At 38.8% G+C, this 17,914-nt stretch overlaps 1 protein-coding gene across 1 annotated transcript; it reads right to left on the bottom strand.

Moving 5' to 3' along the window:
- Window positions 1-338: 338 nt before the first annotated feature.
- Window positions 339-4,553, bottom strand: LOC113034974 (uncharacterized). Its single transcript, XM_026190184.2, has 6 exons — window positions 4,355-4,553; window positions 4,105-4,193; window positions 3,828-3,942; window positions 1,059-1,171; window positions 842-956; window positions 339-600 (listed from the first exon to the last, which is right to left on the bottom strand). Exons 1-6 carry the CDS (start codon window positions 4,395-4,397, stop codon window positions 425-427), a joined length of 651 nt encoding a protein of 216 aa, XP_026045969.1. The 5' UTR covers window positions 4,398-4,553; the 3' UTR covers window positions 339-424.
- Between the last annotated feature and the right edge of the window lie 13,361 nt (window positions 4,554-17,914).

Consider the following 17,914-nt stretch of genomic DNA (forward strand, 5'->3'; position numbering starts at 1 on the left):
ACCTTGAGGTGACTGATGTTGAAATTTGGCCCATATCAATAAAACTATATTAAAACTAACTGTTCCTTTGATCTGACAGCATGAGGGGCCAGTATAATATTAGTATTAAACTGTTTCATTATGATACATGATACACCGCCAGTGTGTAAACTTTAATCTGGATTTTGTCCTAATAACAGGTGAAAAATATTGAGATATTTTCAGGCTTTAAGTGCACACGGGTTATGAAAAATAACTGCTACAGTGGTGAGCCACTGTGAAAATGCAGGGTCTGTAGAGTGTGAAACTATGCAAACATATATTTATGTCCATATGCACAAATGCCAGAAAAAAAACACTCCATGTTCAAGTATTTATTAAAATGTTTTTACTGCAGCAGGAGGTCCTTTTATACCCATTTTCATGACACGGTTCTCTGTCATGTTTAACCGCATACAAGACAGGCATACTTCAGCTCTCCTTGTATGCCTTTACCCTTCAGCTCAGCAGTAAAATCTTCAAGGATGCGATTCTGCATTTGACTGCTGCTCTTGGTTGTTATGCAGTCCTGATCTTTTGGAAAATATGCAGTTGTTGCTCCTGAGACTTGAATAGATGCTTCTAGAAAGCAAGAGCAAGACATAAGTTCAACCTCATATCTTAAAATGTACATACAGTTTCTGGTATTTAAACTCTCTGTTTAGGGCCACTAAGATTACACTTATTAAAATGCAATGAAAAAGAACTTTGCAGAGAAAATTGCAAGCACATTTGGATATGACTGAGTCGTTGGGAGCGACTCCCTGCTTTTCACACAGCTGCAGATTCATAGTAATAAGAGATGAATAAACTGCTGCCTTACCGATGCACTCAGCCAGCTTGTTTCCTCCTACGTACTGGCTCTGCCACTGATATCCTGTTTGCCCACTACATTCATCAAAAACACGTCTTTTTCTCAGAAAACCAAAATCATAACCCTGTGAAAAAAGACTCGTATTACTCATCCCACTTTCCACTATATGAATCATGAAAAACTGAAAAATATATGACAGATGCTGGTACATGCATGTACCACTTACATAGTTACACATGGGTTTGCAGTAACGTTTGTTGGCAACAGTGGCACATGCTAGCCCCCCGTTTTTTGGCACTTCAGCTTCCTTGCATTGTGTTGGCTCAGATCCTTGGCATTCTGTAAATCAATGAATCGTGAACATTTATATATTAGATGTCTATTTCTTCTGTCTTTCCTGTTTCTTTAGTTCTGCATTATACCAGAGCTTCTGTTCAAAAACAGGGAAAGTAACCTTATTTTAAATGTAAATGTTATTTTCAGAGGGATTGTGTTCCTCAGTAAAGTTAAGGGTGACATGAAAAGCCACTTGGCAGTTACTACTTTCAAGGGTCCTTCTATGCATAGTAGACTACAGTTCATCTTAATAAAGCTTCAGTTCCAAACCAACCACTCGTGTGCCAGTGATTCCACTTCATCAAGTATTCCTCAAGGAATGTGCTCATTTTCTTGTACTCTAGAGCACTTCTGAAACCAGTTGTTTCCAAACCTTTTTTGCTAGGCCCCCTTTGTTTTACATGAACATCTTTGCGCGCTCCTCCAGCCACATACACCTATATTTTGTTTTCAAACTCCATTGTAGTTTATTTCACACCTCAAACCTTTTGTAAACAATTAATCAAATAAAAATGAACAGCAATAAATTAAAGGTAGCAATAAAATAAACTACTAACTCTTTTATGCTACGTCCACACCTACACAGGCAATTTAAAAAATGCAGCTTTTTATATGCTTCTGGGCCTTTTGTCCACATGTAAAAACGGCATTTTGGGTCACTGAAAATGGAGATTTTTAAAAACTGCTCCCAGGGTGAAGTTTTCAAAAAGTTGGTTTTTGCTTTTAAGTGTGAATGAGGAAAACAGAGATTTAGTCACACAACGTCAAAGGTGTGCACCTTTTTTGACGTCACTAACCTTCCGATCAGTAGATGACGTGCTCTCCTCCTGCACTACAGCCATGAGGTGGAGTAGTGAAGGTTAGTAATAAAGAACTATAGCAGCTAGGACGGGCTATGAATGGATGGATGGATCTAGCCTTAAACTCAACTACACACCCCAACATAACCAGCCTCTGGATGTGGTTCCCAATTATGTTTCAGACTCAGTAACATGAGGAGGGTCCAGTGGGAGCTCTAATGTGATCCTTACTCATCTGGATAAACATAAATTTCAGTTTGGGGGATCATTTTAATCGCAAACTAAAGTAAATATTAGTCATCTAGTTGTTAATGACATTCTGCTTCTTGTTCGGTGGTACTTTATTAGTGCGTCTTGTTTCTAATGAATATATTCAAGAACTTTCACGCCTCAAAATGGGCTTTTGGGAAGAGACTTGTTTTTTTTTCTTTTTAATGGCCCTTAAATATACAAAAATACATTTTATGCTTGAGTGAATGAATTAAAAATGGTTGAAAATTGACATTCAAGTCGTGGCAGTTCTCCTTTGCATGAAGGCCAAAATGCCATTGCTGAGCACCAATATTTATTTTATGCAGAAAAAAAATGCATTTATGTATTTGCACTGCCGCTTATGAATCTATTAAACGTTATGATCTTGCTTAGTGCTTCTTTTTTGTTGACAACTGAGTTACAATTATTTTAAGATGGCTAAAATTGGATTACTAAGCTATGAATGTCATGAAACGTCTGTGTGCAGGCAGGATAGGACCCAAACGGGAGTATTAAATACACGGGGAAGGACACAGGGAAATGCATACTGACACAAATACACAGAAGGATTACTAGGAAATGAGAACACACGGGGAACACAGCTGATACGAATTAACAAGACGCCACAGGGGAACTACACCGAACGTGAAAACACAAAGCTTTCAAAATAAAACAGGAAACTGTCGAATATCACAAAGGAGTGGGAGAAAGATAAGAGTGAGGAAGGGAGAGAGACATTACACAAAGGGAGACAATACACCATAACATGACCTGGGGACTGGGAGGACACAACATTCGGGGAAATGAGAAGGTCTAAGGAGATAAACATAGATGGGAAACATGGAATGACACACACAAGGAAGAGAAGATGGGCACAGAAAAGGGAGATAAGGGACAAGGACTGACACACCTAAACACATACAGAAGCGGACACAGACATGACAGGAGCCTAAATGTACAAAGGTTAACATAGAATAAACTCAGGATTACTACTAAGATAATAAACCATAACACCAAAGGTCAAGAAAACACAATATATATTCTTTTTGACACTGGTTCACCCTCATCCCAGTTACAGTTAAACACTAAATAAATAAAAATATACTTTAGTCAACTTTTAAATGTATCTTCCACTAATTTAATGAAAGGGTGAAATACTTTGAGTGGACTCAAGTGGATGCGATGTGCAGTTAAGAAATGGTTGCGTCTAAGACATTTCAGCAAACCTGAGGTTGTGAGATCAGCAGTACTAGTCAATGTTTCTAATCAAACTGCTAACACCGTGATCAATAACTTCTTCATGTATAGCAGCAGGTTGTGTAACTGAAACAGAACCACACATTTCTGGCGTTTTTGACAGAACTGGCTTCTTTTTAAGGTCCAATGCACAAAACTGAGATGAGAACAAATGTGGAATTATAGACTGTAAACATCAGTCGTTAGGTTATATTTACATTCATATCAGCCTTTATTTTTAAACATTGATCATTTTATATTTATGTTGCAATGGTAACTAAAGCCTAACACTTATAGTTGTTCTAACAGAATTGAAGTGAAATGCAGAAACAACACAAACAGTCGCACATGTCGCTGGCTCATCCTCCTACCTTTCAGCTGGTGTTTGTGCAGAGTATCCGTCAGATTCCTCATGTAGAGCTCCAGTGCAGCTGTCTGCTGTGCAGTCCAAGAAGATGGTGGGTTTTCGCCACACTCTACTGCCACCTATTGGTTAATATCAATTTAGTTTATATGGAAAGCAAATGGAGAATATTGTCAAGTTATTTATTTTCCTTTCCTTTCTTTACCGTCACTTAATTTTAAGTAAGTAAATGACGTGAGTTGTATTTATATGCATGTATGTGGAAAGACAAATTAATAACTTGCACTGAGATCAGCTGACAAACGTTCCCAGAGTTCAGCTTGTGAGCTGCAGTTGAGCGGAATAGTTTCATGAGCCACACAGGAGGACAAGACTGCAACCAGGCACACAAACATAAATAAAACCCCAATGTAATATTCAACTTCTCTTTTACACCTTACATTTTAATCTTCCTTTAGCTGCATATTTGTATTCCTCATGTACACTCTGCCTGTGATCTCACATTAAGATAAACATATGTAAATATGAGTTTACCTGCAAGTGAGCAAAGCCAAGTCAGTGTTGCCTTTAAAGCCATGGCCACTAAATGAGGGTTTTCTGCCCCAGAACTGAGAACTCAAAGCTATGACAGGTGAATTTATTGACTCAGTCTGTCAGGGCAAAGTTTACAGAATTGGTAAATACTGTTGTTTTCAGCTGCGATTGGAGTCAGCATCTGCCAGCATTTCCTTGACTATGACGTAACATGAAAGTGAAAAAGATTAATTATTGAGCACCTTTACAAAAAAAACCAAAAAAACAAAACAGTGTCACTTATACATACAGTATACAGGAACTCCAGAAATTGTTCTTCCCTTAGTAAGAGAGTTGTTTTCAGTATGCATGTCCCTGCTTTGTGCTGATGGGGGAGCTGGAAGCACACACTTACTGCTCCAATTAGGGCTTTGTGCTGTTCTGCTTCAAACTGGATGTCACTACTACTTCTTAGCTGCGAGACCATTATGGAGCCAAATGTCAGAATGTGATTCAGACACACACCCTCTCACATACATGTGCGCACACCAGCCCATCAGACACACTGGGTGACTTGGTGTCAGCCAGTAGTTGTGCCACGAAGGATGACTGTGTAAATAATTCACGGTGGATGTTATTCATTATGGATGTCTGATGATCTGCGAGAAAATGAATTATTGAAGCTTTTAGGAAGAGTGATTGAGCTCATTAACATGGAGGGTTGCCTTCTTTGTTTGATTTGACTAAAAAAAAGAAGAGTTCCTCCCTGTCTTCTTACCGACTTGTCCTCTACATCCTTCTATTCCTTGTCCTTCTTAAGAAAATCCTTATTTTGTGAATGCCGCCTGGAATTCTTTCTATAAAAAAATTTAACAATAATACATTTCTTAAAGTGTGAACCTATGATTTTCTTCATGTTGCAATGGTTTGCACAACAAAGGGCAGTTACTGTCGGGGAAACCTGTGTTGAAGCTTGCTATTTACTTGCATCAGCCTTTGTAGAAGTTTGAACAGAGAGAGCAAAAGAGAGAAAAAAACAACAATCATCTGGTGAATTATGAAACTGCAAGGTCAGACGTACAGTTTTATCCATTTTATAAAAATGTCTGACTGAAAATATAAAAGTATAAAATATAAAGGTCTTCTGGTACAGCAGTAAGAGTAAAGTCATTTTTCATCAGCTTGTTCTGGCATACAGTCCTTCATGTAATTCTACAAATCCCCCAGAAATGAATCATTTTAAGTTATTCAGTAGCATTGAAGCAACAACATAGCCCTTTGATGCTGTGATTAAGCATTTGGTAAAGGACATTTCGAGTACCTATATCTTTTTGAAACATGCACTGGAGTTAACCTAACTCAACCATCTCTACCACTTGCTTTTGGCTTTTTTATTCTCAAAAACTCCACTGAATGATGATCTGCACTTTTCATTTAGCTTCCTTTTCTCATTGCTAACTTCCTCAGCTAAGTATAATTTAAGTATATTGTTTAACATGATATAGTGTCATAGGGTTAACTGAGCAGAATTAACTAGCATGTTAAGACCTTTAGACCAAATGCCTTTTTCATACACACATTTGTAATGTAACGTATATATACGTACCCAAAGGACTGTGATTTAGCAAAAAAATGTTTCCCCAAAAAATACATTATGAAAAAAATTTAATTGCCATCAAGCAATCCAAGCTTGTCCTGATGTTTCTAAAAAAGAAAATGAAGAAATAGAGGTTCTGAGTTCATCCAGATTCCAATTCCTAAGAGATGGCAGCAACAGGAACAATTTCATGATTTGATCCAGAATTTGAAGCGGTATGACAGCTTTTTGGGACCACTTCTGATGAAGGCAGAGAAATAATTTCAGAAAGCCAACTGATCCAGTGTCTAGCTGTGTGTCTGAGGTAAAATAGTCATATTTGATCATTTCCACATCTGCATTTGTTCTGCACCGGCACGTTTTCAACTACTGAGAGCACACTTGCTGCCACTTGTTGCAGTGGTCTGATTGGTCGTATCTGCATGTGAAAAATAAAGCTTGACCCAAAAAAAGCTGCCGAGCCGCTGCTGAACTGCTAGCTCGGCAGTGGTATCCTTTGCTCCAACTGGTTTTAACTTCGGTTGCTCACATTGTAATTGTGAATCATTTAACTTGCCCATTGTCTTCTCAACGTTAATGATTATTTTGTTTAAAATCCCTTTTTAACAGTAACCCTATGTGTTCTAAAGAAATGCTTGTCCAGTGTTTAAATGTGATACCAATGGATTTCTTTTTATTTTTTACAAGCATCCATATGTGGTGAGTTGGGAGTGAGACCTATTTCAGTATTGCCATCACTTGGCATGCCAAAAACATCAGTTAAACGGGGCGGCAGTGGCTTTTACAAAATTAGGGAATCAGTACAGACTGTCATCTCTGTTTAAAGATGTTCCAACATAAATGTCTCATTTGATGTCTGTGATGACTTTAACCCATTTTCAGGCAGACCTCTAATATAAGACATTAAGAGTAAAAGTTCACTCATTTCTAAACCCTGGTTAAAGGTGTAGGACCTGTTCTCCTGCAGTAGAAAAGGCTACACTTCTGAAGAGACTGAGTTTTAATTTGATACAATCAAATAGAGACATTTTGAAAACTGTAAAGGACTTTAAAATTCATTCTTTTGCAGTATAAACTGTTTATCTAGAAATATGGTAGAGGTGTGTTGTGTTTAAAGATGGGGTTTAAAAAAATTAATCTATTACACTTCATCCCTTCCTGAGCACCAGCAGGCCTCATTACCAAGTAATGCAGTATTACATACTGATCAGAGAAAGAAATTTGTTACACTACTTATTGGTTTACTTTCACATTACTATGTGAAATAACCTGAAATGCATTGTCATATAATCAGTTAACTATATAAACCTATTATTACTACTACTCATTAGAAGGTTCGGTGTTCGATCGCTGGCTGCTTCAGTCTGCAGTTATCCTTGGGCAAGATGCTAACCCCAGGTTCTCTCCAACTCTTCCATTGGAGTGTGAATGTTAGATAGAAAGCACAGAAAAGGTGCTGGTATGAATGAGTAAATGAGGCAAGTTGTATGAGCTGCTTTGAATGCTATAAAAGAGTATAAAAGAGCTATTTAAGAACCATTTCATATATATATATAAAACACAAAACTGACAACAAAAAGTAAAGATCAAAACCAGCACAAAAAGAGTTTAAAGCAATGATTACTCCAATTCTGTTTATGGGTTCTTGGTTAGCGTTAGCACACTGTCTGTGCAGATGTTTGCCAAGAGCCAAAGTTAGCATAATGGACGCAGCTTGTCTTTTGTGCATATTGTATAATGTGCATAATGTCCATATCTCCACTCCATAAAAGCTGGAGGCCCCTCCACCATTTCCCTTCTCCTGGTATGCAGACATTTGAAGATCCTTTGCAACACAAGTAACAATTTTATTTTAACAGTGATGTAATTACTGAATTTTATAGAGCAATGTGTTACTTTAGCACATTACTAGAAAATGCAATTTGATCACAATAACACATTCCAAACATTGCTTGTGTTTATAAAAAAACTTTCTGGTTTGCAGGGGCGTGTCCCCAGCCACCGCCTACAGGTTATCCAAGGCATTCCTGAACCTCTTCCTAGACATGCCAAGAACATCTCACCCAGGACACTAAGGAAGCAGATCCCCAAACCACCTCAACTGGCTCCTTTCATATGGAGAAGTGGCTCTACTCCGATTTCCTCTCAAATGACTGAACTCCTCATCCTATTTCTAATGGAGAGGCCAGCCACCCTTCAAAAAGAAGCTCATTTCTGCTGCTAGTATCCTCAGTCTCATTTTTTTTGTCACTACTCAAAGCTTGTGACCATAGCTCATGGTATGAGGAATTAGGTCAACTAGTAAATTGATAATTTGGCTTTTATACCCTCACCATGAATTGCTACCTTACATGGAATATGGCCCCGTCCACCTGGAGAAGGTGCTATAGGGGATGACTGTCCAGGCCCCAGCTATCTGGAACAAAATTACACACCACAGAATTATTCTTTAGTGTTATTCTTTACTATTGTTGTCACTGTGGTGACCTCATAGCTGGTTATGGCCATGTTTCCAGGGAAAATGATTGGCAGATTTAAATGAACTGTTTGCTATAATAGGAAAGAGAAGCTCATTTGAACCTTGGATCCACTCCCCAAGCATTCTCCTTCTTCTCCTGGATTTATAAGTGCCTGCTTGCTCCACACGTCATGTCGTTCTCATTTCCGTGTCCTACCCTGCTGCCAGGACTGGCCTGTCGTGAAACCGCAGCCTTGGACCCAGCTGTTGCTTTATATCAATAAACATTTTTCATTCCCATTTAAGGTTGTGGTCCTTCTTATTGGAAGAGAAAGGATGGTACTTATCTTTATACTTCCTTTATTTAGATACATCTGGAAAGCTTTTTAGTAAACTTAAATAAATATGGAAACAATAAAAACTAAAAATCCACACGTTAATCTAATATTTTGTCAATCTTTTTTATTTATTTTCTTTATAGCATTCAGAAGGACACACACAGTTTCCTGTTATTGCACAGAAAATCTAGAAATAACGCTCTAAATACATTCTGCTTGGGAACATTGACGTCCAATATTTAGCCCTAGGGAGCTTCACTGGTGTCGGTCACTGTAGTGACAGAAGCTGCAGCCAGCATCTGGTTTTCTTTGCAAAGCATCGAGATTCAATGCAGGATTAGCCTTGCTGTCCGTGATAATGAAATCGGTGCAACAACCATCCAAAGATCAATACTAACACTTCATTTTTCAAATATTTTTGCACAGCCCTCTGTTGTAGAAGGGGATAATTATGGCTATTTAAACAGTAGACAAAGCTTGTGAATGCAGTATATTGTGTGAAACAATGACCACCGGTGCTGTCATTGTTTATTCACACAAACAAAAAGTCACCTGTCAGGAAAATATAACCATGAGTCATTTTAAATATTTGAACAAACCAAAGCTGCTGTTGAGGACTTTGACTTTATGTACAAAAGCGCTCGCGCACACACACACACACACACACACACACACACACACACACACACACACACACACACACACACACACACACACACACACACACACACACACACACACACACACAGCTTAAACAAACAGACAGTGTGCCAATCCAGCCTGATTCCCTGCACACTCGCTTACATCAGTATAGAGCCATACTCACACCTACAGACACCCTGCGTTACTGTGTGCTATCAAAGCGATGACGAATGGCGTGTATGATAGCAACATGCTCTCCTCTCTGTCTAACCTTTCTGAAATACTCGTGACATTCTCCCTGCAGCGCACCTTGTCTGCCTCCCTCACAGGCATTGTGCTGAATTAGCCAGCCATGGAAAACGGCTACTCTGTTGTCAAATGATTCACACGGATGAGCTGCAAAAAAACAAAAAAGTCTGGGCTAATTGGTATTCAAGAAGACGCCGTGCTACCTGTTTCAGAGAGTCTTCCTGTTTGAGAGGCTCACAGTGCCTCCGGGGAAAGTTTGAATGCAGTTGCAGCTGATGAATAGCTAATAACTTCTATTAGCTCATTTAATTACCTCTTTGCTTTTATCACAAGGCTGATTTATTTTCTCAACACACACACGGGCTGCAGCAATTGCGCATCATTTTAAAGCTGCAGCACACGGCCCTGTAAGAGATTTTGGAAGATTAAATGCGTAAATGCCTTCGGAAGCGAGGGTTTAACACGGATGTTTGACTCTGAGCTCACGAAGAGACAACCAAACTGATCTTGTCAGTTGAAAAAGGGCTTTTCTTTCTAAACAAAAATCAAAGCAAAAGACTGAGAGAGAGAGACACGTAGGGAACAGGCCAGTTAAAAGTGGGCCTGATAACTCCAGCTGTGCAGCATCACACATTTGAAGCACCAAAAAAGAGGCTTTCTTCTCCCTGTCTCGTCTAACCTTGCACACTAATTAACAAACTATTATAGTGACAGAAACGTCTGCTGAGCGCTTTCAATGAAAATGTCTAAAAACAGTTGACTGGCAGCTCCAATCACCACTCATCTCCCACTGTTTTTTCCTCTCTCTATTGTTTAGTGTACACAAATTAGAAGGAAATCACAGTGGTACCATTTTGGGGGAAAAGTGCAGCAGGAGAGAACGTTTTAAATGAAAGACTCTCTCTGCCAGATAAATGGATCCCACTGTTCACACAGTCACTTAGTCACCCAGTCAGTCAATCAGTCAAATGAACATGCAGATTGTTCAACACCTACCGGAATGAAGAGAACATCCACGTACTGAAGCAACAGCCCAGAACACACACCAGATGGGGGAACCTATTAATTGATCAAATATTTATAAGATGCAAATGTGGGGGGAAAGAAAATGATGCCGTCGCTGTCCCTGAACACCTGTTTCCCGGCCGGCTTACTGAGCTCTTGTTTACCACCTGTCTTTGTACATACTTCCTCCCTTCCTGAGCACCAGCAGGCCTGTGACTTTGCCTCATGTCTCACTGCTTAAAGATTCTACAGCTTGTTGGCTAGCAGTGTTGTGCGCTACAATTATCCAGTAAACAGGTATGTTTACCCTTTCCTTTACCATCTGTATTCATTTAATCACCTACATATTACATCCCTGTTCACTGCTCCGTGTCTTTTTGCATACCTTGGTCCACTAATGTCCAAAGATTATGCTCTAATTGGCTTTTTGTATGCTAATGGCTATAATGGACTGTATATAACAGTGAATGTAGGCTCGCTTTTAGCATGTGGACTGACCGTATTTGCATGACAAGTTGGAGCGCTACATTTTCATCTACATACATGTGACAGGTAACAATAATAATTAGTGCTAAGAAACAACAAAATACAAAAGAAAATTGAATTTCCCTGAGCAAAGATCTGTGCTGCACAGCATTGTTAGATAATCCAAAACAAACATGCTAAAAGGTCCAGTTTGGGGACTTGGAATCTTGTCAGATGCCTGAAATTGCTGTTACAGGCAACTGAGCTCCTCACTTCATCTCTAAAGGTGAGCCCAGACACCTCATTTCTGTTTCTGTATCCACCCAGAGCTTGTGGCCGTAGGTGTGGACAGGAACGTAAATGAACCAATAAATCGACAGCTTCACTTTCACGCTCTACCACAACAGGCCGGTACAGCATGCACACTACTGCAATCCATCCGTCAATCTCCCACGCCATTCTCAGTGGACACTCTACCTTTCCAGTGGGAGAAGTTAGTGTTTACATCATAGTGCAGTGGCAACTACTGTACTGCAGAAATCGCTTGAAGTATTTTCATAGGTGTTTGTATGTCTGTGAACAGATTTTGTCAATAACGTCACAGCTGGTGGATTTTGTGCAGCCCAGTTTTGCAGCAAAACGTGACACAGTCACAGAAAAGTCTATTATATTGAGTCCATGGACACAAATGTCCCGTTTTTTTTCTTATTTTCGGTACAAATCTCATCTCATCTCACCGCAGCAATTTCCTAATGTTGTAAACCCGCTCAACATTTGGCAATAAAACCCTTTCTGATTCTGATTCTGATCTTAGAACATATTTCTGCTTCCACCTCTAATGTCATTTGTAAGGATGCCTAAACCTAACCATATAACAGACTGAAGTGAAAAGCAATACCAAAATTATTGTAAATTATTGGTATTTAGACAACAATACTTTGTGTACATAAACAGAAATAAGTAGTTTTCATGAAAACGTGGTAATAATAAGAGAATGTTTGTGGTCACAGAGAAACACAAAAATAATGCAACAAATTACTTTCTCCTTTGTATTTAAGTACAATACCGCCTCACTCTTAGGAACATTTTGCTGTGTAAAATATGTAATATAAGTACATTTTTTTAAATTAATGACCCCAACACTGATCACAACAAAGTGCCGAAATACCTCCACAAACACTTGACCACACAGCCTGCAGTTATTATTGCACTTGCTTAGCGATGTGAGCAGAGCCAATGAGAACCCAGTGAGACTCGATAAGAGAATTGATAAGTGATATCGATAATGGAATTGTTAAATAATTATCAGTTTCCATCTCCAATCATGTGAGACTGTGTTGCTTGGTATGAATAGCTTCAATCTGCCGAGTATGTCATGATTTTTCTTTTTTTAAAAATTCTTTCCACACAAAAGCAAAACAGGTGTAGTCGATGGAGTTCTGACAAATGCCTCACTGCCTGAGTATCTGAGAATCCTGCACCTTAATGATCTGTAATGTATGGAAAATGTAAATGAAGGAAAAACAAGGTTTTTGAGCACTTGAATTTGCAGAAAAATAATGAGCTCAGTCTGTGTTTCTAACTTGTCGCTATCAGAGAAAATGTCAGTGTACATGTTGAGTGTCACGTAAGCCGTGTGCTTATGGTTTCCTTGAAGCAGAAAGTCATATAACATAAATGAAAGTGCACCGGCTCATCCACGGGGGATCAGTGTCAGAGGTGGGGATACGCTTCACAGCTTCATGACAGAAGGGCACAAAGAAGGAGCAGGAGTTCGTTGTTCTTGTCTTTAAAGGGTTAGCGCAGCTGAGGGAGGCTGACAGGAGTGCCAAAACTTGCAAGTGTCTTTTCTTAAAGAACAAAAGCACAAGTATGAAAGGTTTTTGAATTGTGCGAGAGGAGGCTTTGTTAGCAATCAAAAGGATTTTAAGTGAGATTTCCAACCCTTTTCTTTTAATAACTTTTTGTGCTTTGAGGGAAAAAAAAAAAAACAATAAAAATGCTCTTGACATGTTGGTGCCTGGTGGTTAATTTATTCTTTGTTGCAGACAAAGATTTAGAACCTGTGATTCAATGAGTCGCTGCTTTAATAACTACATGAACATTTTCTTTTAAACAACAGAAATGAATTATATTAGTTGAAAGTTTTTTAGAAAAAGATAGAGCTGTAGATGGCAAATTAAATTAAACAGGAATACCGAAGCAAGAAATAGAGATGGAGCTACAAACAGCAGCAGGACAAAAGCCTGGCTGTAAGAAATGAAAGAAAAAGAACGTCTTTGATTACTGCACTGCCACTAAATGTTAGGTGGCACAATTTTACATCATGTTTTCTTGACACCACATTTGGTGTCACGATGATAGTTGCTGGCATTGCTGCTGATTTGATTGGTCGTAACAGACAAAGACTACATAGGAGGGGAAATACCTTCATGGAGGTTCTACGAGACTTGGCCTGAGATATCTTGACACAGGACTGCAAGGCTGAAGGCAGTGTGCATGTTTGAATACAGCAGTGATACCAAGTGATACCAAGTGCCAATTTATTTACTTGTGCTTCCTGAAAAAGGGCTCGCTAGCCTCTGGGCTGGGCATCCTCTGTCCTCTATTCTTCATTCATCCAGAAATCAATCACAGTAAGCCAACTAGAAGGATGTCATGATCCTCTCTTATGAAGATGTGCTTTAGGAAGAAGAGGGAAAAGCCTGATGAAGGAACTATAGGATATTGTATTATTGTCGTCCTGCTATCTGGAAACCTTTCTGCAGCCATTGGAATAGGTTTAATTTGAGTAGAACTTAGATGATCATCACATGGGAAACCTTGACTAGTAACCACTTTAATTCCGACCTTTTCAGTCCTCTTTTATGTTGGTCTCACTTCAGATGTGAGAGTTTGATATCAGACTGTTTTTTGTGTATCTTTTAAAATGTTTTAACTTGGAATAGCAACTTGATTAAATGCTCTTGAAGTAAACTTTTCCGATCAGTTATTTTAATTCATAAGCTTGTGGTTTGACTGTTGCTCATTTGTGTCGCATTAATATTTCTCCTTGTTTGCTGTACTCATTCAAAAAGTCACAAATATGTTTTGGAAAGATCTTTAGGATTCATAGATTTCTTAGCTGTGGTACTGAGTCCAACTGAAAACAAGAAGTGGGTTATTTCGCACTTTTTCGAAACCTAAGAAAAAATAAAGTGAGTCACAACTTCCTTTTTGAGGAAAAAACAAAGTCTACATATGAGACCTCCTTCTTTCTGGCTCCTCTGCATTTATTAACACTGCCAGCGTGCAGCTGCTGACTGAAATCACAACGCCGTGCGTGTACACGTGCCTGTGTAAGCTTACCACAAAAGATTCAATAGTGGTATTAACGTATAATTCATATTTTGGGAGCAGAAAGTTTGAGAAAGAAAATAGATGTTTGCTGCCCGAGGCATTTCTTGTTTAGTAGGGGAATGTCAAATGCATGTGTGCTAATTACTGGAGGACGGCTCTGTATTAACCAACTCTAGTGCATCTTTAAACTGGCAAATTTAAGATTCTTCTTAGTGCCAGCTGTGAGACTCTCCGCTGTTAGGTTTGGCTACACACAGACACACACACACACACACACACACACACACACACACACACACACACACACACACACACACACACACACACACACACACCCCAAGAGTTCTTATTAACTTTGAAGGCTGGGTTTGATGCTGTTGCATGTAGTAGAATAAGAAAAGCTGCCTTTTGGGGTTTCCATTTGCATGTGTTGATTTCTATATGCGACAGTGTGCCTGAATTATTAGTTTAATTCTCCCCCTTTAAGTCACTGAATGAGTGCTGTTTAAAAAGAAAAGCCCAGTAAAAGTGCAGGGTATGAAGCAGGTATGGAGGAAATCCAGGCCCCAGATATCCAGAGGCCCCAGAGTACAAGGACCCGAGGAGGACCACCAAAGGGGGGGGAACCGTGCCACCCTGCTGGTAAGAGCTGAGTAGAGCCCCAAAGGAGAGGTCACCCCGCAGCTACGGAGCAGAGGCCAGAGGGGGTTGCAGTGGCATGCCCGCGGGCTCCGACTCACTTTCTGACTCACTTTTAAAGTGGAGCGAGCTAAAGCAGAGGGACACGTAGAAGTCTGTCGGTCTGAAAACTGACCAGAGATCAGACACTACATAAAGTCAAAGTATAATGTGGGTAGAGGCCGTTCACCCACACTCATCCAATGATCCACTTCAGCCAGCTTTGCAGACAATTCATTTGATTTCTTTTTCAAACTGTGGTAGAAAAAACATTAAAGGGACTAATTTTCAAATGATACGTCATTTCTAATAAATCAGTTTTGGAAAGCCTTTGCTGTGTGACATAGATAAGCTTCTTTTTTTTTCCCCCAAATCCAGTTATTATAAACCCAGTAAATGCCTTTAAAAATCCCATTTGAGCAGTTTTCATGAAGGCATTGTGTTGTGAATTATTCATAGGGTCTCATTCTGGGTTGTTACTGATCAAAATTTCATGGTTAACATCACAAAATCAGGTTTAATAAAAGATATATACCTGTGTCATCCATCCGATTAGAGGCCATCCACAGGGATCGGTAACATTTACCTCCAGAAAAATGACTAAAAAATAATTAATGCATGAAGGGTAAATTTAAGGGCGTGAGATTCCCAATATATAGGCATTAAAACACGAAATAATAGCACGCTAGTGTTTGCACTCCTCACTCCAGTAATGATTGTGGAATCACTTTCAAAATATTTTGCAGCATCCTTTTTTTCCCCACAGCAGAAATATTGCATTAAACTAATGAAGTTTTTTTTTTTTTTTACCTTGCACTTTCATCTGCTTGATAAATTATTTTTAAAAAAATAACCTGCCATCTTTGTTGGGAGCTCAAAACTACCGGGATGGAAGTGAAGATATTTGGCTTTATTCAAACTCATATTAGTGAAGGTTTTCTAAAGAAACATTTCAGCTCTGCTTGTTGACTGCTGGCTGTTTGTCTGTTCTTTACTGTTTGGAACGGGAGACTGAATCATTTCAATGAAACTTGTTTTCTGGCAGACATTGAAACAGTCATTCCAGGTTACTGCACAAGGTTTCAAATGTTCTGCATGTTTTCACAGTTTTCGCCTCATGGAGCGTTTGCATTAGTGGCAAAGCATAGAGTATACAGAGATCCCCGAGCCGGCGAAGCTTATTGGCTCACCTGAAAGGAATAAAATAACATTTTATCTTATTCAGTGGAGCAGTATTTCAAATCTCATTGTGCAAAAGGAACCAGATTTCAAGAATAATAATTGAAACTTTTTAAAAAAACTCTGATTTTTCTTGTAGGTTGTAGCTGTCTGTGAAGAAAAACACTCAGAATATAGAATAAAAAGTCTCCAAAAATTTGATTCTGTTCATCTGGACGTAGCGTTTTGTGGGAGAAACGTTTTGTCACTCATCCAAGTGACTTCTTTCACCATCTTACATTGCTGTGATTGTGGCCATTCCCCAACTCTCTGTGAATGGTACTCATGGCCATTGATCAGTGGTCTTTGATCAGTGGTTGTTGATCAATGGTCATGAGAATTTGCATAATTAAGATTAAGGAACTGACCTCCCAGCCCATTGTTCCTTCATTGGGCTGGTTTCAGTCATTATGCAAATGTACTGTTTATAAGATTGGAAACCTGCAGTCAGCTAAGACTGAAGAAGTCACTTGGATGAGTGACGAAACATTTCTCCCACAAAACGCTACGTCCAGATGAACAGAATCAACTTTTTGGAGATTTACTTTCCTGGATGATTGAGAATGCATCAAGACATAGAATAAAAAGCTTAGTCATAAGTCAAAAACTACGCATTATTATCTACTCTTAAAGAAAAAGTTTTGACAGGGATAAATCCATCGTTGAAATAAACTGTAAGAACTCTTGCAAGTCAACAGAGCATCATATTAGTATGCTGGTGACATGACAGAGGGTGGATATTGAATACAGATTCATTAGGACAGTCCTGTTTGTGAGGTCCTGTGCAAGATTAATCATTTGCAAGACACCATCATGCGACTAGTGTTGGGTGCAACTTGTCTCACAGAAATGCATTATTGCAATCACATTACATTTTTGTTACTCTGTATTATAATGCATACGTTTATAAATTCAATAGTCACATCACAATTATCTGCATGATGGGTGGATAAAAAAATGTGCTTGATTTATGTGCACTTCCACAATACTCAATAATATAAAAAAGGTGGAGGTATTACTTATATTTTATTGCACAAAGTATGGAGGCAAAGAGCAAACTGTTCCTAGAAAAATCAGTCCATCAATGCAAACTTGTCTTTAAAGCTCTTCAAACAACCTGCTGATCTCTGTTACCCACTCTGTGATGCCAAAATGAAACTAGCAGCACAGGTTATACTGCAGAGTCACACAAATGTAAAACATCACTTTGAAAAGGGAGTAACGAATGTAAGTCATTAGCTATTTTTTAGAAAGAGTAATATGTACTACGTTACTATTTTTAAGTTAACACCCAGCTTGAAGTTTCACAGCAGTTTGCATCACGCTTGCTGTTCCCATTGTTTATATACAGTCTGTGTTTGCACCATTGCTGATAGCTAATAACACAAATACATTTATCTGACAGTTTGACGATTGTGGGCCAATTACCTTGCAGTGGTTTTCCTGTCCAGTCTCTTAGCAGCTGAAAGATAAAACCATATGTTTAAATATTATCTATAAAGTCTTTGTTCTCCTACATGATCATAAAAAAAGTAAACCATGATTTGTTCATATTCCTAAATTCATCCTATATCAAAGGATGAATAAATATT

The sequence above is a fragment of the Astatotilapia calliptera genome, chromosome 13 (assembly GCF_964374335.1).
Source record: "Astatotilapia calliptera chromosome 13, fAstCal68.1, whole genome shotgun sequence".
NCBI lineage: Eukaryota > Metazoa > Chordata > Actinopteri > Cichliformes > Cichlidae > Astatotilapia > Astatotilapia calliptera.